The 25332-nt window shown below is 45.4% G+C and overlaps 1 protein-coding gene across 1 annotated transcript; it reads left to right on the top strand.

Moving 5' to 3' along the window:
* The first annotated feature begins 653 nt into the window (after window positions 1–653).
* On the top strand, window positions 654–23844 carry LRRC8C (leucine rich repeat containing 8 VRAC subunit C). The gene is made up of 3 exons (XM_066192507.1): window positions 654–735; window positions 15137–15278; window positions 17754–23844. The coding sequence occupies exons 2-3, from the start codon at window positions 15141–15143 to the stop codon at window positions 20022–20024; spliced, it is 2409 nt and encodes an 802-aa protein (XP_066048604.1). The 5' UTR covers window positions 654–735; window positions 15137–15140; the 3' UTR covers window positions 20025–23844.
* Window positions 23845–25332: the final 1488 nt, after the last annotated feature.

Raw genomic sequence — 25332 nt, 5'->3', positions numbered from 1 at the left:
TCAGCAGCAGTTTTCCGACTGCGCTCTTTGAATTGCTGGGCCAGAAGTTTGTGTTTCCAATTGTCACTCTCTGAGACACTTTTCCATTGTTAATACAGTCCCAGGCGCTTTACAGCCTGGTCTCTAACAGTCGTTCCACGTTCCCTGCGTGTCGAGGTCCAGATCTTTCCATCGCAATTTGTGCTGTCATTCTCCCGACGCGGCGCGAAGCCGCCCGCCCGCCCGCGAGGGGACAGCGACAGGCGGCTCCCCCCGCCCGCCGCTGCTTCCCACGGCACCGACCGCGCTCCGTGCGGGCCACGGAGCAGCCCCCGCCCGGCCCGTCCGTGCCGCGGCTGCTCCGCCAGCCCCCGCCTCGCCGTTCCTCCGGCCGGGGATGCTGCGGGCGCGCCGGAGGCGGCGGCTCCCGGGACCGTTACCGGCGGCCGCGGGGCAGCGGGCGCGGGCCGAGCGCGGCCGTCCCGCCCCCCGCCGCGGCCGGGCCCTCCGGGGCTGCCGGGCCCGGCCCAACCGGCGCCCCCCGGCACCCGCCGCGTGCGTCAGACCGGAGACGTGGCCCCGCGGCGGCGGGGGCGGAGCGGCGGCGGGCGGAGCGCGGCTGCGGGCGGCCTCCCGGCCCGGCCCTGCCCGGCCCTGCCCGCCGCGCTGAGCCCCGCACCGCGCCGCGGGATGTTCGCGCTCCCGCCCGGCCGCCGCCGCCCGTGACCCCGAGCCGCCCGCCCGGCCGCGCGCCAGGTAAGCGCTGCCGCGCCCGCCGCTCCCGGGGCGCTGCGCTGCCCGCGCCGGGGACGGAGCATCGCCACGGGGAGGGGGCCCCGGGGGGCCGCGCGGGGACGGAGCCGCCCCGCAGGGCCCGGCGCTGCGCCCCCGCGGGGAGAAGAGACCGGGCCCGCCCCGCCCCGGCTCGCGGCTGCCGGGGCCCCTCTTTGCCCGCCGGCGGCACCGGCGGTGCCGCCTCCGCCCCTCGGCGGTGCCGGAGGAGCCAAACTTTATCTAGGATCGCCGCCGGCTCCTCTCCCGCGGAGGGGCGCCGGGAAGCGGCCGCGGAGCCCCCCACGCCCCATCCATCCCGCCGCATCCCCTGCCGGGCGGGGCAGCCCTGGGGGTGCCCGGCACGGCGGCGGCCCGGAGCCAAGCGGGGCTTCCCGGGAGCGGGGCCGCCGAGGGGGCACTAGTGGGAAACAGTCGCCGTGGAAACGGGCGGCTTGGGAAAGCCTTTGGGGAAAAGGGGAAAGCCCGTGGCCTTATTTTCCCCGAAAACAAGCCCCAGCGCAGCCAGCATTACGGGGAGGATGCGAGCAGGGCTGGGAGGCGGCGGTCCAGCCGCGCTGCCACCGCGCCCGCCGGTCCCTCCGCCGTCCTTCCCCGGGGGCTGCGCAGCCTCTCCGAGCCTCGCAGGGTCCTGGCGGGGCTCTGCCGGGAGGGGAGCGCAGCCCCGCGGCACTGCGAGGCTCCGGCGTCCGTATCTCAGTTTTTGAAGAGATTGAAAAAAACGACAACAAATTATCCCGATTTTAAATCGGTTTAAAACCAGCTCTGCCTTGTCGCAGAGTGATGGGCAGTTTTGCCCAAGTGCAGTTTGTCCAGTTCATTAGAAAGAGTTGACCAAGCAAAATGAGAGGCTTATGAAAGAGCACTGAGTTTATCCCACCAAATTTCATGAGGGTTAAAGTGTTTAAAAGTAAGGAATTTAATGCTGAGATGAGTAGGTTAGTTATGGTTTGGCTTTTTAATTATTTCCTTTTTTTTTTTGTATTTTTGGAGTGAGTACTTCCTGTGACGAGACACTCAGTATTATTAGCAGCGCTGTTTGAAGACAACCGTGTAACGTTTGCTCCCACAAAGCACTGAAGGTTTGAATGATGCTGTGAAAGATTGTACAGGCAGAAAAGTGCTTTGCAAGATAGTGGAGAGACACTTGACAACATTGGAAATAAATAATAATTTTAAAATCTTCCTTCCCAATTCAACCAATCATGCATCTTGCCTTCTCCTCACCCCTCACCCCCCGCCCCCGGGTGTATTAGAACTGCTTTTACTTTTCTTTTTGGTATGATGAAAGCAGTCAAGAGGGTAGCACTCCCCTGGGCTCACTCTTCTCCTGGTAAAACCTGTTTGCTCCTGTGATGCAGATCGGCATGGAGAGCTGGGCTCAGCACAGTTCTGAGATGGTCCCTGATTTTAACCTGGCCTTGTATTCCTGCTGTCTCACAAGTGCCCCTGTCCCAGGGCTGCCAGCAAGGCACAGCAGCCTGGTGCTGAGCACCTGTGGTTTCTGAATCATTTCCTTTTCCAGTTACTTTCTGAGTTTGCTAAATTTGTGGCAGCCATGCTGCTGTTTTCTTCCAGTCTGAATACTGACAGGCCCTGCTAGAGGTTTTGCCACAGTATAACATTCTCTGTGCTTTATTTGTTATTATTTACTCTGGTGAGCAGTTTTAGAAATAAGCTTTTTGATGGAAAGGCTAAAAAAATCTATTCGCTTTGTATGCCCAGTACTGGAAAAGGCTAGTGCTGGATTTCAGCGAAAAACAAAATCAGAGACTGCTAAATTCTCCTTACAAGTGCTCACTCAGTGCTTTGTGCTATCTTGCAATCAGTTCCTGTGCCAGTTGAAGTTGATTTCCTGAGGCAGCCTCATCCCACCTCGGTATCTGGCTTTTGAGGCCCACAGCAAGGAGCTCTGACCAGGAGGGGAGGGGGGCAGCATCCGGGCAGGGCCGGCTGGAGCGTTAAACAATGCTCAGGTGGCCTCAGCGCCAGAGGAACTACACAGGGAGACCCGAATAATGAACTGGGTCAGAGTGCTGGGAGGAGCAGTTCCCCTGATTGTCCATTGACCTCAGTTGCAACTGGTTGAAGTGGGCCATATTGACCGCCACAAAGGCACTTCCCAACCAAGGCTTTTTGAGAGCTACGGGAAGTTAAAAAAAAAAAAAAATCTATTATTATCCAAACAATTCACAATAACAGGAGCTAGAGTTTAATTTTATAGTTTCTTCCTCTTTAAGGAAACCTAGTGGAAAGATGCTGTCCTCATTGTCAGAGCTGTGAAGGGCTCAGGGGAGGGCTGGCTGTATAAAGAAAACACTGAAAATGAAACAATTGACCTCAGGAAAAAGAAACCTTCTAAATACTTTAAAACCTTACTTAATAAAGCAAAGAAGCCATTCTCCTTCCAAAATGATTTGTCAAAAGACTGTTAACAAGTGTTGGATTTCACATGCTCAACATAATGGAAACTTTAGTCTCTTCATCCTTGAGCTGTTTACCCAGGGATTGCGTGCAACAAAAACTGTTGCAAATTCAAGCTATAGTGCAGAGACTTTTGTTGGGTTTGTGTTTCTAGGACCTCTTTCTGGCTAGGAAGATACTAGATTTGATTCAGCCTCTTGGCCTGGTGTATGTAATTTGTTCCATTGCTTTTATTCATAACACAGGGCAGGCCCTTCTGCCTTCCTATCCCTGGGCAGGCAAAGAGCTGTCTTTTGACCTATCAGATCCTAGATGAGCTTTCTGTCACTGTGTTCATTTTACATTTTAGTGTCTGGCACATGCAGCTAATCAGATGCAGCATAAACTTTATGATTGTATCATTCAGAGAGTCATACATTTGGACCTGGAGGGTTTATTCAGAATTTTTCCAGTACAGACTTTCTGTACAGTCTCCTTCTCCCTTGAAGGTCTGACTTACAATCTGGTGTTTGATCTGGTCAGAGTTTTTAAAGGTAGGATAATGCCATGCATGTGCTTTACACATTTCTTACTTGTTTGGGAGAATCCTGCCTTAAGATACAGTGCATGTTTTTTCTTAGTTTTTAAGTAAAACAGAGGCCTCCCCTGAAGCACAGGATGGCACCGTTCTCCAGGGCAAGTTGCCAACACTGCTGTTATGGCAAGTGTATAAAGATCCACTGATTTTGAACCAGAACATGTGAAAACATTTGATTCTGTACCATAGTATTAGAAATCTATTTCTCTCTGTCAAAGTAAACTTTAACTTTTCCATCGACATCCAGGTGAGCAGAATACAGCCTTTTATACCAACTTCTGATCCTGGGTTAACCTGTGGTCTGCTGAAAATGGAGATGCTAGCGCACATCTCCCTTCGTTGGCAACAGTACATGGTGACTTTTTACTGATGGGAATCCTAAATTCAACAACCCAGCAATAAGACTGCCAACATGCTGAGAGCATTTTCAATTTTGTTTACCTATGACTGAAAGGAAGGTGGGAGTTTGGACTAATTGCTTGCTCTGGAGCATATGGTGAAGTAGAGCAGAGGTCAAGCCCTGCCGTGAGAGTGCAGCACTGTAAGGTCCTGATACACATGCCATTTGCAGCAGAATGCAACAGCTCAGAACTGCAGGTTGCTGTCAGAGGGTTTGGTGCTCTGAGGAAGGACCACTATAGATTACATTTTCCCGCGGATGTGGATGTTTGATGAGGTGTCTCAGGGCTAGGTAGTTTTTCACTAGTGTTCACAGACAGTACTCTCCGAACAGCCCTTTTTAAGTGTAATGCGACTAAAAGTGTATTTGGTCTGTGCAGTCATTTAACCATGATGACATAATTTCAACGACTTACACACCTGCTATAGTGTTGTCAGAATCCCCCCCAGCAACTGTTTTTATCTCTCAGTTTAGGTTTGACGGAAACAGCCTTTTTTTTCTGTCTTATGCAGCAACAGACTTTTTGGTGGAATGAGGTCGGGGTAATCCCTCTATAGTAGTCTATGGATGGACACTGTGCTGAAAAGGTCCAGTGGAGAAGGTAGTCCTGGTTTTCCAGTTCATAATCTTTAAAGGTCATCCTATGTGAATACGAATTCTCATTCTGTAGCATCTCTTTGGGTGTGTGTAAATCACATGCAATTTATGTGCTTGAATTTGTCTATTTTAGTCTTTCTTACTCTTTCAGGAGTATGGATGAGACCATGAGTTTATTTTTATCATCAGGGTTTTTTGTAACAAAGGATGGTTTAGGAGAAGAAAATCCACCAGTTCCTTCAGGCTGAGAATACCTGTATGTTTATCAAGGTGTTTTGGGATCCATGTTTTATGAAACTGTCATGAAGTTTTAGAAGGCTCTTTCATGTTACATGCAAGTGGGAGCAAAAAAGATTCTTTATATGAAAAAGTCTCCCAAATCATGAAAACAGGAATTCCTTAATGTTTTTGGCTCAGTCACTGCAAAAAATGTTTTTAACTAACTTGTCAGATGGTTGAGCTGCTTAAGACTCAGAATAGACCTTTTGTGTTTCCTGTCCCAATTAGGAATTAATTTTTAATTATATCAGCTGAACATTTTTAAATATGAGCACTTGTATTAGCCTCAGGCGCCTATTTCTTTGATGATGAATAGCACTGATTCATGTAATATTGTCTGCTGTGAGACATTTTAACAGCATTGTTTCTGTCTTCATTATCTGAGTATGTTAAATAGTGTTTGTGGAAAACCTGGTAAAACTTTGATTAAAACTTGATGTGATTTTATTTTCTCAGTTGTTTAGATTTATTTCAGGAATATTAAAATATCACTTACCGGATAGTTACTTGCTTGGTGCTTTGGTTTGCTGTTAAAAGTTTTCACTCACATTAAAACCATTTTGCAGCTCTGGAAAGAGGGCAGGCATCTTGAGTGATAGCCCTGATAAACAAAGAATGTTACTCCCAGAGCTGAAAAATGGCAAGTATTGCCTTTGAAGTAGTCTTTGACATGGAAATGCGTGGAGTGTACTTTTCTTAAGATTTGGAGAAATAGCTCAGCAAAGCCAAGTCTTCACACAGGCCCATGTGCTTGGTATGGAAAGAACTCCTGTTGATTTCACTGAGACTTTATCTGGCAGAACCTTGCACTGAACATTTTTTTGTCTTTAGTCCAACCAAGTTGAAGTCAAAGAGCTGCTGACAATAGGAAGTTTTTTTGGTGTGTAATATATGAAAAAGTGCTATGACTCAGTTTGAACTAACAACAAGGTTATTGTCTGGGATTCATCGCCAAAGCAGCACTTACTGTATATGTAGGTGGAAATTGCAACATATATTTTGAAATGCAGTTTATTAAAGTTGCTTCCTCTTTATGTCCTTTACGTCTCCTCTTTGCGATCCTTATGTTTCCTCCAAGTTCTGGGTTCAGGTCTTTGAGCTTCCACTGCCACAGCAGGTGGTATCAAGGGCAGAGCAGGGCGATTCACTGCCGCCTCTGAATGCACCACACTCCCTCCTGGCTGTTGGGCAGATGGGCAGCTGAAACCTAATGTACACTGGATACTTGCAGTGTGGGCCTCAGGAACCTGGAGGGCAAAGAGTGGACTAGGTATTCAGCATGTTTCTGGAACATGCTGAATACCCTTTCCAGTTCTCTCCAGCACTAAATCCCTGTTGGCGTCCTGCCCACGGCTGTGGTCCTGCGGAGCTGCGGCTCTGGGGAAGCTGGGTTCTGGCAGGTGATGTAATGGAACACAGCTTTGCAGTTGTCGGTTGGGACCTTGCTGGAGTTCAGGTGGCACAGCCTAGCTGTCCCCAGTCAATGCATCTGGAAATGAAACCCCTTCCCTACTCTGAACAGCTGTCCCACAGAGGACACACGTTTTTGTAGAACCGCCAAACCGTGGGGACTGGAATAATGTCTTCTGTGAGTTAATTGTATTTTGTCTGTTCCACAGATTGGCAAACTAATACCAACTGTGATGTTTAATTTTGGTAATGTGTGGTATGAAATCAAAGTCACTTCAGTGGCTTTTCAGGGGAGTTTTGACATGCTATCAGTTTGGGTTCAGGCATTGCAGAAAACTGGAAAAAAGCAATGTTATGGTTTTGTAGTACTAATCATTCATATTTCCCACCAAAGGTACTAAAGAAAGCAGATACCTTTCTGTTTTGCAGCTGGAGAAGTGGTGGCATGTAGTGGTGGGTTGATGTGACGTGCACAGGCTGTCCGTGTCCCAGTGGGGACTCCTGACTCACTCTCTGTTGTTCCTCCAGGTCACATTTCCTCACCAGCTTCAGCCACAAGGACATGAATTTGTTTGAAAATACAGTAAACTCATGGACTGTTAAAAATAACTGTTTAGATGCAAATGGTTTGTTTTTAATGTCTTTCCAGTTCCTTTACATGGGATTTATGTTTGAGAAACAGCATCATTTGTTTGTATTTCTTACTTCAGAGTGATGGTATTTCTTCCTATGAAAGTCTCCATTGCAGTCAGTGAACAAAAAGGGAGCCATCATGTTTCCAACAGTGGCAACACAAGCCAGCGTTCAAAGTAGTTTTTCCAGACAAAAAACATTTATGCCTTTTTAAAAATTATTTTTAAATTAAATTTTATATTACAGGAAACACCAATGGCAATAAAACCTAGTAGGGAGACTGGTCTCCTGAAATGCTGCAAATACAAAAAGTAGCAGAGGTTTTATTGTATGTTGTATCGGAACTGACCAAGCACCTACATGTACCAAAATGCTGGACATTTTGGTCAGTGCAAACATGTAGCAAAATAATTACCAAAACTGAATGTCAGGGTAGTTCAGACATTATTTCACTGCATGTACAATGTGTGTGAGAATACACAGATAAGAATGGAACACAAACCTCTTGGGAATTAGGAGTTACTAATTCCAGCCCTTATCATCATATTTCCCCTTTAGTCTAATCTCTGTTTCCCAGGCTTGGTGTCTTGTCCCTGCATCTACTTTTAGTCCTCCTGGTTAGGTCATGAAGTGAAGCAGGTCAATTATCTGTCATCTGTGGTGCCAGCATAGGCAGTGCCAGGAGCTGTGAGGGGTTTCTGGGTACATGCTGAAAATGATGTGAGCTGATCTCTCATCTGCTAAGATCAAAGGACATAAACCCACAGTTTTCAAAGGTTTATAAATTAGCCAGCTATATGCAGCTGTTCACACTGCAGTAAAAACTGTGTTCCCAATAGACAGGTCAAATTTTGGGGCATGGGTGATCTGAAAAGTTTTAAATAGAAAGACCACAATTTTTGTAGGGCTCACATCCAATTTGTTTTTCTAAGCTTGTTTCTAGAATGGTTTGAACAATTGCTGGCTAGATCTGTGTTCAGATTTTGTTTTAAATTCTACAGGTTTTCCCTTATAGTTGTTTTGGGGACCAAGTCCCACCTAAAAATACAAATTTAGCAAAATTATAATTGACAGAATAGATGATGGATGATAGAACCTAGCTGTTTTCATGCCAGGCTGTGTCTATCAGCTGTCTAGAGGAGACTGTTGCCCTAAGCCCTGGGGGCACAGACCAGTGATTTTGTTTAAATATCCTCTTTGAGACTAGGTCACCATCAACCTGACTGAAAAATTCCCTTTCTTGTGCCTATTTAACTGTCTCAGTATGCAGTTCCAAAACAGGTAAAATAGGAATGCAAAATTCTGCTTTTCAGTGCAGCCTCATGCTCTGTGCTGAAAAACACTCCAGCTTAACTTCACCTCCTGGCCCATGGCAGCCAAGGCCAAACAGCACAAACCACTTGAAAAGTGGTTTTATGGTATTTGCGCAGAGTAATAAATGTTTACAATGAAGGATGGTGGGGTTTGGGGTGTGCAATGCCTTGTCCTGGGTGAAAATCCACTGGTGTGCGGCCCCTGCACACGTGGCCCACAGCCCTTGGGCTCTGCTGAGTCCCTGCTGCCAGGTCACAAGTTTGTTTTGTGTTAAATACGAGCTGTGCTCTGTTCTTTTAATGAAGATGAATGTGCAGTAAATCATGTATGGGAACCTACCCAGAGGCCTTCTTGTAGTGCTATTCCCAAAAGGCATTTCATAATTTATCCTAACAGGCAGTATGTTTAAAACAGACAGGAGAGCAGGATTGACCTAGCATTTTCTCCTTTCAGTAGATCTCTGATGTGAAGGACCAAGCAGTGCCAGTCTGAATTTGCTCTTGAGGACATCTGAGCTTTGACCCTTCTGTTATTCTCAGCTGGGCTGGAGCTGTGGTCCTGCAGGCTCTAGCCCAAGAGTCCTCATGCCAAGAAGAAAGCTCCTTCCCTAGTGGAGATCAGGGCTGTTCCCCTTCCACCTGGGGCTTGAGTGAACTCTGTGCCACTCTTGGGAGGTGGTGATGCTGATCCTGCATCTGAGGAGGACTGATGGGATGTCAGGGAAATGAGGTTAAATGTCAGCTGGCTAAGCAATTAAACGTCTTTTCTAGGCAGCTTAAGAAATCCCACCAACTTTTTGTGCTTCCCAGCTGTCAGTATCACTATTTTTTTGTGCCCCAGCTATGTTCCATCTCCTTTTTCCTTCTGGTGTATAATTCATACCCTGCTCTCGCCAAACCAGCAGTTTCTGGATGGTAGTTGCCTGTCTGGCATCTAGGGGCCCCGATTCTGGTGCCCAGCTTTGGTTGTTCCCCCAAAACAAGCAATGGATGACACTGATTGCTTCAATACATGTGACATGATTGAGTAACCACTAGTGGAAGGACTAAATAGCAAAGGGCTTGCTTGACTGCTGGTGAATAACACCTGTAGCATGGCAAACACAGCTCTAGCAAGCCCTGGTCTCCTGCCTGAGCACGTAATGCAGGAGTGACTCCACTTCGGTGTCACATGAGGGTCAGCAGGGCACGGAGACAGGCTCTGGGGCTGTGCTGGGCAGGGAGGCCACAGCCAGGGCCGAGGGCGGCCGCTGTCTGCGGGTGACAGCGAGCAGTGCCCAGGGAAGGGTGCAGAGCAGCCGGCAGCTCTCCCCACAGCACGGCCCAGGCAGCCGGAGGCCGGCTCGTCACGGTGGGGAACTGCTGAGGCTCTGCCTCAGTGAGGGACACATGCCGCCAGCCCTGCCTGGGTGAGACAAACGCGGAGCCTCCCGGGTATTCCCTTTGTTTTTCTCACTGTGCTGCTTTCATTTGCCGTGTCTCTGCAGGCTGTGCCTTGAGAGCTGAGGTGCGGCAGCGTGACCCTTTAATTCTCCTGAGGGGGGGCCGCCGCCAGTCCGCGCGGTTACACCCCACGAAATGAACGGACTCTGTGAGAATCCGCTTAAAAATAGCAGCCGTCACCTAGCAAGAGCCTGCGGCCTGCAAGGTGCTGCGAGCCAAAGGCAGCTTTGTGCAGGGTTCTGCCAGAGGGGCGGTTCTCTGAGCATTAATGTTTTTGCTGTGGGAAGAGTCTCCCAAGACACAGGATGAGTGCAGCTTCATGAGGGGGCGAGTCAGCCTCCCTGCGCCCGTGCGTTTGCCCGTCTGGCGCGGAGCGTCCTGGCTCTGGCTGCGGTCCCCTGTGTGCTGCTGCGAGGCAGGGCACGGCACCTCGCTGGGCTCGGAGCCGTGCCGAGCGACTCCCTGTGCCTACCTGGGAAGCACCAAGGCAAGGCCAGGCTTGTCCCCAGGGCTTTGTGGCCGTGCGCTGACAGTGAGCAGCGCCAGCCGGCCACGCCGGTCCCTGGGGCTGCTGTGGCTGGTGGCACTCGCAGCCCCGGGCTGCCTGCCCGAGCCGCCTCTTGAGCTCCTGGTGGGCAGGAAATTCATGGATTGATTTCCTTTGTGTCCTGCAGCGGACATCACGCGGACTGCCCGGTGCCTCGGTTTTCTCTTCAGCCGCGCTGGCAAGAGCCATCGTCACTTCCAAACTGCCCTCACTGCTTTCCTTTATTCCCTCTGATAGAAACCAACTGCTGAGAGGCTGGTTTGCTCCACGGTGCGGCGTTTCACAATCAGCCTTTGATTCAATCTGTTGATTTATTAAGTCTAATTTGGTTCCAACACTTTGGTCTCTGACTTGAGTCTATTTATTCTCCTTAGCTCTTTTAGTCGCATTAATTTGTTTGGTCTCGCCCCTAATGTCCTATGCATTAGTTGATTCCTTTAGTTGGGTTTTCCGATGGAGTGGATGGATGGATGTACCTGGATTCAAGTATTTAATCTTATTATGACATATTCATTTTCACTCACCAAGTTCTCTACATGTCTTAGAAAATCTGAAATTTTAAAATAAAAATCGCCACTGAATTCTCTCCCTGACAGTGTTTTTGTGGGATTTTTGGTTGATGTGGTTTTTGGGTTGTTTGTTTGTCTTTTTTGTTGTTTTTTTTTTTGTTGTTGTTGTTTTTTTGTCCTTTTGTTTGTTTTGGGATTTTTTTTGTTACTGTTCCTTTTTCCTGATTGATTTTTTAATATTATTTTTTTTGTTTAATCTGGCAAACCCACAGCTCTGTTCTACCCACTGCTTAACAGCCAGTACAACATTTTTTAATCCAAGTTTTATTTTGTCTCCTTCTGGTAGCTGAATAGCAGAGGATTTATCTCATGTACCATTTTATTTTCTCTAGGGTCTGAGGATTATTAAAAATGCAAGAGAAAAAAAAAAGAACAAGTTCTAGTTTTGATTGAAAAGAATATCCAATATTTAGAACTCTAGTCTGAAATAGGTTACAATAATATTTTACAATAAGTCAGATGCCACATTTCGGCACCAATTTACTGTGCAATTAAATAACGTTTTGAATGTGAGTGAACACAAATTCGTAATGCAGTCTTAGTTTTCACCAGCTGAAATGTTGAACTCCTTGTTACAAGGAGAGATAAGGAACTGCAGTGTATGCTGTGCTGTCCCAGAGATGGTTTCCTACAGTAAATGGTGTGCTGTGACTTGGACTGCAGTGTGACTTTTTAGCATCTCTTGATTTGTTCAAATTGACGATTGATTGAATCATTTTATTTTGTGCATTGACTGTGATTATAAATGAGTCTGGCAATGGCGCACCTTTGGGTGTCGCAGTGGGGAAGAGCTGGACTTTGGACATGGCCAAGAGGGATTTTTCAGGATTGCTCTGAGCCAGGTGGACCTCCTGTGTGTTTCCTGAGGTCCGAGTTTCTGCTGATAGATGTCTTTTCCATCCCTGGAGAAGCCAGAATGGAAAAAAAGCTAGAGGGAAGTGGGAGACAAATGAAAAGTGACTTGGTGTCATTTTGTTCTGTGTGCAGATGTCAGCAGTGCTGGTTAGCCTAGGCTGCTCTGCAATTCTTTCCAGCATTTTCCTTGATTCTTAATACAGCCAGGGGAGAGGCAATAGTGTTCTACCACTGAGTGTTGGAAAATGGTTTTCCTGCTTTGTCACATTCAATTGCCATTTAAAGTTTCTCGCAAATGTCTTTTTCCCAAAGCTAAAAAATATCGTCTGTCAGTAGAGATTGTTGGGGTTTTTTACTGTTATTTTATGTGTGGTACTATTGTCATCATTCAGTAATGTTTGTGTTCCTTTTTTAACAGTATAGGAAAACATTAGAGGCAGACAGGTTTTGATGTCTGGTGTTGGACTGCAAACCTTCCACCCCCAGAGACAGGTTTTCTAGGATGGCTCAGAGGGGCTTTCTGTGTGCAGCTCTCCCTCTGCTTGGCCCATTAATTGGGGTAACAGTATGTGCACTCCACTAATGAGGAGTCACGCTATGCAAACAACAGCCTCTGAAGGGAACAAGGGATCAGGGCAGCATGTGTTTGTGGTATCAGAACCTATCTGCCTTCATCTAAATTCCCCACACATCACTTAGGAGAAATAAAGCAAATACATCGTACAACAACGACCCCTAAAAATACATAGTGAAACTTATAAAAAACAACAGCCAAAGGATTTTTTGGTCTGAAACCTGTCCCTGCACAGTAGTTTGCAAGATAGTTTCCAGTCCCATCTGCTGTCAGGCACAGCCCCTGATTCAATGTTGCTGCCTTTCATAAGGCTGTGGCTCAGATCCACAGTTGCTTGGGTGTCTAACCAGCGAGTCCTGGGTCTCCACACGTTTCCGTGCATGTGAGCACTTGAGTTTTGTCAAGAAACTTCACTGCAGGCAACATAATTCTGTCTTTCCATGACACTCAAACTGTTTGTCCTTTTGAAAAAAGACCTTTCAAATAGGATTTCTAGGGGCTGTGCCATCAGAATATGAAAAAGCACTCCTAATGCATTATTGCAGGAGTGGGAAGAAAATGTTGTGATTTTAAAGCGGTCTGTTGATAGGTATTCTTGGGTGTACTGATGGCGTTCCAGTCAGCCAGCTGGCCTCAAAACCTGAGCCAACAGTAGTATATGTGTTAAAAAACCTTGAGCAGGACTGTTGCATGGCAACTGCTTAGCTACCATTTGTATTAGTGGATTCCTTTGAGAATTTTCTAAGTTTTTCAATGCTTAAAAAAAAATCAAAGCTTACCAGCAGCTACTCAGTCACCTGCATTTTATATGGAAATGAAAAAGAGGAGGGTAATTCCTTACCAATGGCAGTGAAATGCATGTGGGAATGGAAGAGAGATTGTGCATGATGTGCTTCAGCTCAGGTGCCACTGGGAGCTGCCAGCAGAGGTTTAGCTGAAGGAGTGCTGGGCATGTATTTAAAGCTGCATGGGGCACTTCTAATTGATGAGATCCACTTTTTCTACCAGTATTTATAAAAGAAGATTGAAAGGCAGCAAAGGTCTGTCCCAGCAGCCACCCCAGCTGTTCTCTGCTGTAGAGGTGTATCTTCCCTGATATGTCTGCTAACATTAGCAAGACAAGCACACAAAAAGCAGAATTGTGGTTCCTGGCTGCCTGCTGTTTGATAACGAATGCTGCATTCCTCCACCAGCACTGCAGCAATTCAGGCCTGTTGGCAAGGATGCTGCCAAGCCTGCGACCTGGCTGTGTGAAGGCAGGCTTGCATTGCCATCATTTTCACTGATGGTCTATTAATTTGAAAATGCTGTGGAGGACAGCCTGCCTCCTCTTGGGGATTGCCAGCTGTGCAAGAGGTGTGTATGGTTTCACCTGGCATTGTAGCCTGTGTCCTGGGGACAGACTTTAGAAGGACAGGAGGCTGAGAGAGCAATTCTCCTCTGTGGCCAAGTAGTGCTTTAAGCAACATGGAAGGGTTGCAAAAGGAGAGGGGGAGCCAGGAACAGAAGTTTTTATGCTACTCAGCTGCAAAGCCCCACCTAGCCACTACCATAAGTTCATTTGCAGACTTCACCTTATGCCTTTGGGGACTGCAGTACCTCCTGAGGATCAGATGAGCAGGCAGAGACAGAGCAGTCCCTGAGAAGGTGCCAAAGTGAGCATCCTTCCACATGAGTACGGCCAGTTAGTGGAGGTCAGTTCTTAATCCTTAGGATGGCTGTACGCTTGCAATGAATTGCAGCCATTAGGGCTTGAATCATTCCCTTCCTTTTCCCTGGCTCTGAATGAGCTGAATCCCCTCAGTTCCTGTGCAGCCTCTCGGCAAGAGTGTGCTTATCACTAAGCCTGCCCAGAAGTGGATGTGACCAAACCCACATTAATGGGTCCCAGTGTGCAGCTGAATCAGGATTATAGACTTTGAGTGTTACTGTGATATGAACGGATTGTGGTGAGCATTTATGATGTTAGTTAATGGACAAATTTTGTTAATTGCCCTTGGGAGTATTTTTGTTACACTCCCATCTGAATTTATCTTTCCAGTGTAACTTACTAAGGAGTTTCAGTGCTGGTTTGATCTCAGGAATTCAGCTACACAGTATGCTGTAGGCTTTAATATCAGTTGCTTTGCCTGTACATGCTCATGTGTTAGCTGATTTTCCAGAGGACGTGATGATGTAAGCCTACACATCTGAGGTGAAGATAAAGCCCTTGATCTGGCTGTAGTTCTGGTTACCTAAAGCACTTTAGGAACTTGCATTCAAAATATAGTAGATTTAAAGATGCAGTGAGTATGCACAAAAATATTCCAAAGCATTCCTGAAGCCACTATGAATAAAATTGAAGTGCATAGCTAAAAAGCTGTGTGAAATTTGAATGCAGAACGGCCATTTCAGCCAGACCTTTGAGAACAAGGCTAATGTGTAAGATGCTGAACATCTCTATCTACAGAACGGGCTGGTTTTCAAGGATGCAGAAGGCCTCACTGACCCATCAGAGATTGCTGGAGTCAACAGAGAGCAGGATTTGCCTGCCTGCATGGATGGGATTGCAGGCTCTCCCTTCCTCCCTTCCAGGAGCTGTATAGTGACAGCACCAGCATCCCACTTCTGAGGTGGGGTGCCAGTAGCTGGGAACTTGTGTGCCACATCCTGGGAGTTCCATTTCCAGAGCAGGTTTTTTCCCTGCTCCCGCAGTGTGAGGGCTCCGAGCTGCAGGAGACTGAGCTGGTGTTGCTGTTTTTTAGGAGGATGATTCCCGTGACGGAGTTCCGGCAGTTCTCGGAGCAGCAGCCAGCGTTCCGGGTGCTGAAGCCCTGGTGGGATGTGTTCACCGACTATCTCTCGGTGGCCATGCTGATGATCGGAGTGTTTGGCTGCACCTTACAGGTAAAACAAAGGGCACAGAGGTCTGGAGGGTGCACTGGGGGCTGCTGAAAGAACTCCACAAATGAGGAAGGGCCTTGGAAGGATGGTGTCCCATCTTCTTTTATCTCTGGGGCTCAACATGAACAAAGCAAAAATGTGCTGGTCCCAGGATTAAAGCTGTTTAAGTAGCAGCATCAAATAACACAGACCAGACTTTTAGCAGTTGTTAATCTGCAGAGTTGCGCTAGAGTCCATGGAACTGTGCCAACTAAGATAAGAGCTGTTGGTTTGGCTGGTGTCTGGATCACTGTTTTCACCTCAGTTTGGCATAACAAAACAGATTATCAACTTCAGTTCTTATTTGTTACATTTTGCTGTTTGAAAGTTTAAAAAATGGAATTTTGGAGCTCCTGTTTTTCTTTATTTGGCAAATGTTAGTATTATTTCTGTCTTTATGCTCTAAAGAGATTTGAAATTAATGTGCTGATTTTATTAACAACACCCACAGCTAATATTATGTCTCTTCCATTCCAAAGTGTCTCTGAGGATGCTTACACATAAACAATTGACATTACTGTCAGTCACTATTAGTTACATTTTGCTGGAGTGCCAAGAGCAGAAAAGAAATGAAAAAGACTGTTTGAGATGACTCTACAAAAATATAAAGTTACAGTTTGGGTTCAAACATGGTTTTCACATTTCTTGGCATGACTTTGAAATGGAGCTAAAGGGACACATTAACAGAGCTCTTATTTCAGAGGAATTTGCTGTCTTACGTGGCCTAGGATTTAGATATACTATGTCTCAAATTTCACATGAAATCAACTGAATTTTCCCTGTATTCTCCATTCTCAAGTATTTTCAGTTGATACAACACTCATATTTTAAAATCTCTTTATGTAGAACTGAATTTTGCATTAGTAGATGTTTGCTTAACCACACAAAGTAAATCTGTTATAACTGTTATCTGTTTTAAGTTTACCTGCTTGATTGGAGGAAGCACACCAGAAAATAATGTGTGGAAATACTGAAATAATAGACAAACTGTTTTTATTTCAACTTACTGTGAGATGCATAAATCCAGGACGTAACTAAGAGTTAGCAGACAGTACTAAAGTAGCAGACAGTTTACAGACATAGATTAACTACAGAAGTTTTTGATGTGTCAAAAGCACATGTCGTCTTGCCTGAGCATCTCCCTACACTAGGGTGGATCATCAAGGATCATCTGATTTTGGTAGCTCTTGTTGCATCCCTTATATTTAGTGCTTTCAACAACCATGATGTCAAACACGCATTCTTAGTTGGGGCTAATCCCAGTTAGTAATTCAGGACAAGTAGGAGAGCTCCTTGGTTTGTCACATGGATTAGCATTTGAAATTCAAACATGCAGGGAGCCTTGCATTGAACTCAGAACTGTTACCCCAAATTAAACCAAATGTGATTGGTCCTTAAAGGCACTCTGACCTCAGGTTGTCAACATGGATGCCCATCCCGGATTAAGAAAACTTGTTTGTTTTTTTTTATAGACAGACTCAAGAACAGAGCTAGATTTTTTTCCGCAGGTGTGTAGTCCATCCTACAGAAACCCCCCACAGAGAGGAACTTTGGACAAGGGCATGTAGTGATAGGACAAGGAGTAAGGGCTTTTATATGAAAGAGAGTAGGTTTAGATTTGATATTAGGAAGAAATTCTTCACTGTGAGGATGTTGAGGCAGTGAAACAGGCTGAAGTTCCCAGAGAAATTGTGGATGCCGCGTCCCTGGAAGTGTCCGAGACCAGGCTGGATGGGGCTCTGAGCAGCCTTGTCTAGTGGAAGGTGTCTCTGCCCATTGCAGGGTGTTGGAAGTAGTTGAACTTTACCCTTCCAGCCCAGATCATTCTATGATTCTGTGAGGACTCTGTGTATTTGTATAAGCAACTAAACAAAATTTATGTCCACGCACACACAAATGCCATCAAAGGACTGTCCTTATCTGTCTTTATTAAGACTGAAGATTAATAATGGTGCAGCACAGATATGCTCACGTTAGCCCTTTGTCAGCCATTTCTGGTGTGTTAAGACATCACAGTGGGAGAGTACAGCCACATGAATGCAGTTGTGCTGCTGTCAAGCCTAAGCTATCCCTGGACATCATGTAGGCAGGGTGAATACACCTGGCAGTAACAGTCTGTCTCTGAGGAGAGCAGAGCACAGCAGCAGACCCCATGTCTTTTCTGGAAGCATTCCCCACATTTCTTCTTTTTCTGGATTGTCTCAATGCCCTCTTATTCAAATTATGGAATGCTAATCATAGATAGAAAGGTGTGGCCTAGTTCTTGGCATATGGAACAAGAGTCTTGTTGAGAACAATAATAGCATGGCCTGTGGGGCCAAGTGGCAGGCTGTGTGGAGAAATGCCTGGCAGCTGGAGGTACTCCAAGGACAGCTACCCATTGGTGCTGCCACCATTGTCTGTCCATCAGTTCAAAAGATATCTTTTTGTGTGTTCCAGGTCATGCAAGACAAGATAATATGCCTTCCAAAGCGCGTCCAGCCTTGCCAGAACCAATCTAATAGTTCAAATGTGTTTAACGCAGTACCAGATACCACCCCCCTTCCACCACCGAAGCCATCCACCCCTCCGGCTACGGTTGAAATGAAAGGACTCAAGACTGATTTGGACCTTCAGCAATACAGCTTTATAAATCAGGTGTGCTATGAACGGGCTCTGCACTGGTATGCCAAGTACTTCCCTTACCTTGTTCTTATACACACACTGGTCTTCATGCTGTGTAGTAACTTCTGGTTCAAATTCCCTGGATCAAGCTCCAAAATTGAACACTTCATTTCAATACTTGGGAAATGTTTTGATTCTCCCTGGACAACAAGAGCTTTATCCGAAGTGTCAGGGGAAGACTCTGAAGAGAAGGATAACAGGAAGAACAACATTAACAAGTCTAATACTACTCAGCCAAGCACAGAAGGCACTTTGGTCAAGACACAGTCTTTAAAATCAATCCCTGAGAAGTTAGTTGTGGATAAAGGAACACCTGGGGCATTAGATAAAAAAGAAGGTGAACAGGCCAAAGCGCTGTTTGAAAAGGTGAAGAAATTTAGACTGCATGTTGAGGAGGGCGATATACTCTATGTCATGTACGTTCGCCAGACTGTACTTAAGGTAATTAAATTCCTTATTATTATTGCTTACAACACAGCACTTGTCTCAGAAGTTAATTTTACAGTAGTCTGTAACGTTGATATTGAAGACATGACAGGATACAAGAATTTTTGCTGTAATCACACGATGGCACATCTGTTCTCTAAACTTTCTTACTGCTACCTGTGCTTTGTAAGCATCTATGGCCTGACATGCCTTTATACGCTGTACTGGTTGTTCTACCGTTCACTGAAAGAATATTCTTTTGAGTATGTTCGGCAGGAGACAGGAATCGATGATATCCCAGATGTCAAGAATGACTTTGCTTTTATGCTTCATATGATCGATCAGTATGATCCTCTCTACTCCAAGCGCTTTGCTGTCTTCCTGTCTGAAGTCAGTGAAAATAAGCTGAAACAGCTGAACCTAAACAATGAGTGGACTGCAGATAAACTGCGGCAGAGGCTACAGACAAACTCCCACAGCCATTTGGAGCTACAGCTTTTCATGCTTTCCGGACTTCCAGACACAGTGTTTGAAATTACTGAGCTGCAGTCTTTAAAACTTGAAATAATTAATAATGTAATGATACCAGCAACCATTGCACAGTTGGACAATCTCCAGGAGCTCTCATTGCACCAGTGCTCTGTGAAGATCCACAGTGCCGCCTTGGCTTTTCTGAAGGAGAATCTCAAGATCTTGAGCGTCAAGTTTGATGACATCAGAGAACTTCCACATTGGATGTATGGCCTCAGAAATTTGGAAGAGCTCTATTTAATTGGCTCCCTAAGTCACGATATTTCTAAAAACATTACACTGGAGTCTTTTCGGGAGCTAAAAAGCCTAAAAGTTCTTCACATAAAAAGTAATTTGTCCAAAATCCCACAATCTGCAGTTGATGTTTCAAGTCACCTGCAAAAACTGTGTATTCATAATGATGGCAGTAAGTTAGTGATGCTCAACAACCTGAAGAAGATGGTCAACCTGACACAGCTGGAATTGGTTCATTGTGATTTAGAGCGCATCCCTCATGCAGTCTTCAGCCTTCTCAGTCTTCAGGAATTGGATCTAAAGGAAAACAACCTCAAATCCATTGAAGAAATAGTAAGTTTTCAACATCTGCGAAAATTGACAATTCTAAAGCTGTGGTACAACAGCATAACCTACATCCCAGAGCATATAAAGAAACTCACTAGTCTAGAGCGGCTTTCCTTCAGCCATAACAAAATAGAGGTTCTTCCGTCCCACCTATTCCTATGCAACAAAATCAGATATTTGGATTTGTCTTACAATGACATTCGCTTTATCCCACCTGAAATAGGAGTTCTGCAGAGTTTACAATACTTTTCCATTACTTGCAACAAAGTGGAAAGTGTGCCAGATGAACTGTACTTTTGCAAAAAACTTAAGACGTTGAAAATTGGGAAAAATAACTTGTCAGTCCTTTCGCCTAAAATTGGTAATTTGACACTGCTTTCCTACTTGGATATTAAAGGCAATCACTTTGAAATCCTCCCACCTGAGCTCGGTGAGTGTAGAGCTCTGAAAAGGACTGGTTTCACTGTAGAGGACAACTTGTTTGAAACTTTGCCTTCTGATGTCAGGGAGCAAATGAAAGCTGAATAACTTCTTGCTCAGTTTGACAGAAATAACTCTTCTACCAAAACGCTCTAGAGAATGCTCCAAATATGCATTTGATTTGTTGTTATTTTTTCTTTTCAAATCCTTTCTGTACAAACAAATTTGGAGTAAGGAGTACATATATTTTTAAATAAAATTTTCTCATATTTTTTCACTGTTTTAAGATATTTTTAAGTTTGTTTTGCCCTCAGAAGAAGGGCATCTGTAAGTTAATTTTTACTGGTAAAAGCAAATGTTTTTGTCTGCTGGTTTTTCTTTCCGTTTTCTAATCCCACCAGGGAAACTGTGTTTAAGATGTATGCTTTGGGTTACATAGTTTGTAATAGATGATTGTATTGTCTTCCTAGTTATTGTTAGTCCCTTAGGACGTGGTCTTCAACAGGTGGTGCTGCAGGTGTTGAATGCCTTTGTTTCCTCTTTTCTTCAGTGGCAGTAGAAGGTGTTCAACATCGAAGAAGATCAAATCTAGCCTGACAATCTGTTCCTACTTACAGCAGGGTTTTCTCAGATGGTCAAAGCAAGTAGAAAAGGTTCTTTATGTATTTTAATAGGTGAGAGGGAGCATGCAGAACTCCTTCAGGGCCTATGGGCAATTCAGTCTGGCTGCCCATTCACTCACTGCTATTTCCTCTCTGGTGTAGGAAGAGTATGGTCACAGTTCACAGTGGAACCAGGACCAAAGTGACTCACATTGAAGGTTTTCCCAACAGTGCAAAGGGGTGTGGCTGCCCATTTCCTACTAGCTTGAGTGGAAGGGGTGCAATGAACTCACTGTATTGGAAATGTTGACTCAACAAGGTGAAATGCCAGCTTGAAAAACCCCCATCCTCCCTTAAACACCAGTGCTGCAAGAGAGAAAGTGCTCTCTGCCCCCTCAGCCCACTTCCCCACCAAATTGCTTGTCACCTTCTAGAAATGGGATCCAGGAAAAGCGCAGTCATACTTGGTTTATAAAGCTCCTGACAAGGAAATAGCCCCTAATGTGCTCCTTGATTTAGGCTGGGTAGCATAAAGCCAAGCTCAGAACAGGAACATTTGCAGATTTGCAAAAATGTGATTAAATGAATACAGTAATTTCTCACAAGTCTCAGCCTACCCAGCATACCCAAGGACAGTGATGAAGGCTATGTTTTCGTCTCCCAGAGAGGAATTAAATTGGAAATCCTACAGTTGGAAGTTTGCTTTTTAAAATAGTGTAATCTCTGATGATTGTGCATCAGGTTGGGAACTTTATCCTCTGAAGCCATGTTCAGCTGTTTACTTAATCCAGCCATTTGATTTCTTTTAGTCAGGTTTTAAAGGGTTGTGCTGCTCGCAAGCTAATTTAAGCTAATCAAAAGTAGTAAAATATTTTGCTGGGAGGAGATCTCTTCATTGTATCCGACAACACATCTTTGAGTCAGATGCAGGCACTTGATAAACGTTTCACAAGAATATCTAGGAATAAGTCCTTATTTCTCTAGGAGGCAGTGCTGTTCATAAATTGCAGAGGACGAATTGCCGATTGTTTAAATTTATGTAAAATATTTGACAGTTGTCAGATTGGTTGCTCTTGAATGTTTTTTAGCTGCCATTGTGTGTTTTGAGCTACAGTTAATCTGAGTTCTTGAGCTTGGTACAAAAGCGCACAGTTGGTTTAAGAGTATGACTTACAAAGTTGGGGAGACAAACTACAATGAGAACTTCCTCATTAATCCAGGGTGTGCTGTGCAGTTTGGTGGGTGAGCTTGCCCCAGTACCAGGTCAGACTTATTTTTTGCGCTTGGCTATGCTCTGGAGAAGATCCATGTGATTAATCAAAAATGGGTCAGGCATGAAGGAATCAAATCAAGCTTTTTTAAAGGGGTTTGATTTAGTTCTATTGAAGACCTATAATTGCTGTAGCTATTGCAAGATCTGCCCTTACTCGTGTGTGGAATGCACTTACTGGAACAGCTTGGCAGTATATATATTCTAAATGTATTTCACTTTCATGTAATGTGAGGAAGAGAAACATTTCATTGCTCATATTAACCTAATTATGTAAACCAAAGTGCTGTTGTCCCCAATGAATGTAAACTGTTTGAAATGTCCAGGTAATTGGTGGAGCTGTATAGTTCTCTTACTTAGATTTTAAATATGGGATTACATACAAAGTTTTTTTAAAAGTCTTTATATTCCTAGATGTAGCATTCTAAATCCCTAATTTATTTTGTGTCTAATGTTGTTTCATGTGTAGTTTGTGGTCTGGTTTCTGAATGGAAGTTATGCACACCTCATAACTGAAGGTTGGAGATGTGTTCTATGCCATCTTTGTAAATACATCACCTAGGGGATGTGGGGTTTTGTTTATTACTGATTATATTTATACCAGTGCAACCCCTCATGTGGACACAGTTACATGAGTATAAAGTGCCTTGTGCTGGCATATCTTTATTCACTTTGCTAGGAATAAACTATACCGGTCTAAGCACTTTCACTAATAACTGTATCTTCTCCAAGGGTTTGGTGAGCTGAGACAGCTTGGTCAGTCTGACATCTCACTGTCACCAAAAAGGGGCAGCTCCCTCCTCCTGCCATGCTGCCTATTCCTGCCAACACATTCCAGCTGCTTCTCATGTACCTTTACAGGTCTGGTGCTGGTCTGATCCCTCCACAGGACAAATCAACTCTTTAAGCCAGCAGAAAACTATGCCAGACTGAAAAAGGGACTAATTTTCTGTTGGATCAGCTCTCTGAAGTATTGGGTGGACACTAGGATGGGAGTAACAAGGGGACTGGACTCTGCAGCTGGGGTCTGTACAAGGAGAAGGTGGGGCAAGTCCCTTTGGAAATGTTAGGTCAGTTCATCATCTTGCCGAGCCATGTGCTTGGAGAACTGTGCTGTTTTATGTATAGCAGGGTTAGGCAGCTTGGCTTTTGTGAGTAGACAACCCTCAGGCTCACAGTGGATGATAAAATATCACATTACTGTTAATTTCTTAATGAAACAAACTCAGGTAGCTGCACTGTTGACTTTTTCTAAACTTCTTACTGTCTATTCTGGGGTGTATTTTCCAAACCCATATTACAGTAACTTAGAAATGAGTCAGCTGAGGGAAGATTGTTTCCTAATTCTCTGTAACATCCAGGAAAATATGTAAAAGTGCCATATTTACTCAGTGAATCATGTACTGCTCATATGTATATTCACATGCGATTCATACTAGACTTTTCTGTGACCAATAGTATTTGACTTAAAATGGATGGACGTTTTGTGGACAATACTTTAGCATGGTTTGTATGTATACAAAGAGTTTATATAACTACTTATATTAATCAGGTGCCTAACAAGTATGACAGTTTCAGAAATTAAGCAAGGCATTTTTTCATTATTGCTCAAAAGTAATAAAATCTTCCTTGGTAACAGAATTAGAGATGACAAAGATTGCATCAAAAATAAGAAGACAACCTTCACAGTACATTGAGCCTGACAAGCAAATCTACTTTGTGATCAAAATCTGGAGATCTGTATCTCCCACTTTGTCAAAATTAGAACGGATATTTGTGCTGACCCTGTTCACCCAGCCAGCCCAACAACTTTTGCAAATTCTGATTGGAAAGCGCCTGCTCCAAGTCTTACATCACTTTTCTGGCACGTCAATAATTCATGTGCTGAAGTGGTAACGAGTCCTGTAGGAATGCCAAGAAAAAACTTTGAGATTTGACCAAATGGACAAACTTAATTCTGTAGCAAGAATCTTAATATGATAATAGACCTGCATAGTGTTACATTGCCATATAGTACACCCAGAAAAAACAGAAATAAAATGCTCTTTTGTAATAATGACCAGTGTCAGACTGCAATGTGATTATTTGTTTGGGAAACACTTTGTTTCTGGGTTACCTAAAGATCAAACAGAACCATCTTTTGGGTTTGGTCCCTTGGGAGGGAAATCAAGAAAATATGCTTTAAAAAGCATCGTTATACTTGATAGAATTTACAGCTGCATGGTCTCGCTTCCTGTGTGCCTCCTTCCATTGCCTGACTCCAACAGTTAGCAAAATGGCCAGGAAAAAAGCCATTCCCACTGGAGGAACCACCTGCTCTGGTTTCTGTGCTCTGCCAGGGCTTCTGGGGGTATTCTGGGGGCCCTGCCAGCCCACAACCAGGGGTGTGAGGGCTCCTTCCTCCCCCCTGTCATGTGCCTGTGCTGCCAGGGAGATGGTGCTGTTAGTCCTGGCATCTGACACACTCCCCTGTAAATCCAAATCTTGTTTTTTCTCCTTTGGGTTGCACATGAAGCCCTGAAGATTCAGATGAAAAACAGTTTCTGTTTTTCTTATTTTTCCTCTATGATTGCCTCAGAAATACCCCTCCTACCAAGGGTGCAGGTCTCCTCCCCTGCTGCCTCCATCCCCATGAGGAGCAGGTGCCTGGGAGCAATGGGACACAGGCAAAGGCTGGGAACACCGCAGGAGTATGGATACAGGAGTGGGTCTGATAAGAAGGTGAGGACGAGCCCCTCAGCATCTTCCCTGCTGGGGCTGGCAGGGAAGGGGCAGGCAGGCAGTGTCCCACCAGCAGGGCAGCTCAGCACGGCAGCTCTCTGCAGGGCCACCTCCACCCATGGATGCCTGGCCCACCAGGCTCAGCTCCTGATTTCCCATCACGAGGGCTGGCCATCTTCTTGCTCTTGTCTGTAACACTGGGTGCAGAGGACCGAGGGGCAAATCTGGGCTGGACCTGCCCTGTTCCCACTGGGATTGAGAACTCTGGTGTATTGCAGGGGAACATGATGTTGGCAGACCTGCAATGGATGGCAATGGCCCCAGAGCTTCCACATAAGGAAACCCAGACCAGCATGAGGACCTCACTCCAGTCCTCTGGCTCCCGGCACACATTTGAAGGAGCTTGTGCTGGCAGGGAAGTTGTTTCCAAAAGTACAATACCATCAAGGAGTGAATCAATCATGAGCAGCGGGGTTTGATGGCTTTTGGTGCGGGCCTGATTCCCAGGTACCACCATGGGCAGCACAGGCAAGGTATGTCATCCCAGGGGTGAGGAGTAAAACACCTGCATTGCAGGCAAGCTTGACCCATTCTACTGTCAGGGATGATTTTATCAGTCCATCCTCTCCCCTGCTGCCAGGCTCATGAAGATGCATCTAAAGCAGTGGGTATGGGGACCACATCCAGGAGACTCCTTCTTGTGACAAGGTGGCAGTGGCATGGACATCGAGAGTGGTAATGGCAGGAGAGTGCTTCCTTCCAAAGCTCTCCAATGGGCCAAATGGGACATGAGTGACCATGTCCCTTTACAATGCTGCAATTT

This window comes from Chamaea fasciata, unplaced genomic scaffold (genome assembly GCF_029207755.1).
Source record: "Chamaea fasciata isolate MVZ Bird 193981 ecotype frontalis unplaced genomic scaffold, bChaFas1.0.hap1 SCAF_10, whole genome shotgun sequence".
Classification (NCBI taxonomy): domain Eukaryota; kingdom Metazoa; phylum Chordata; class Aves; order Passeriformes; family Sylviidae; genus Chamaea; species Chamaea fasciata.
This window is presented reverse-complemented; position numbering and strand designations above follow the sequence as displayed.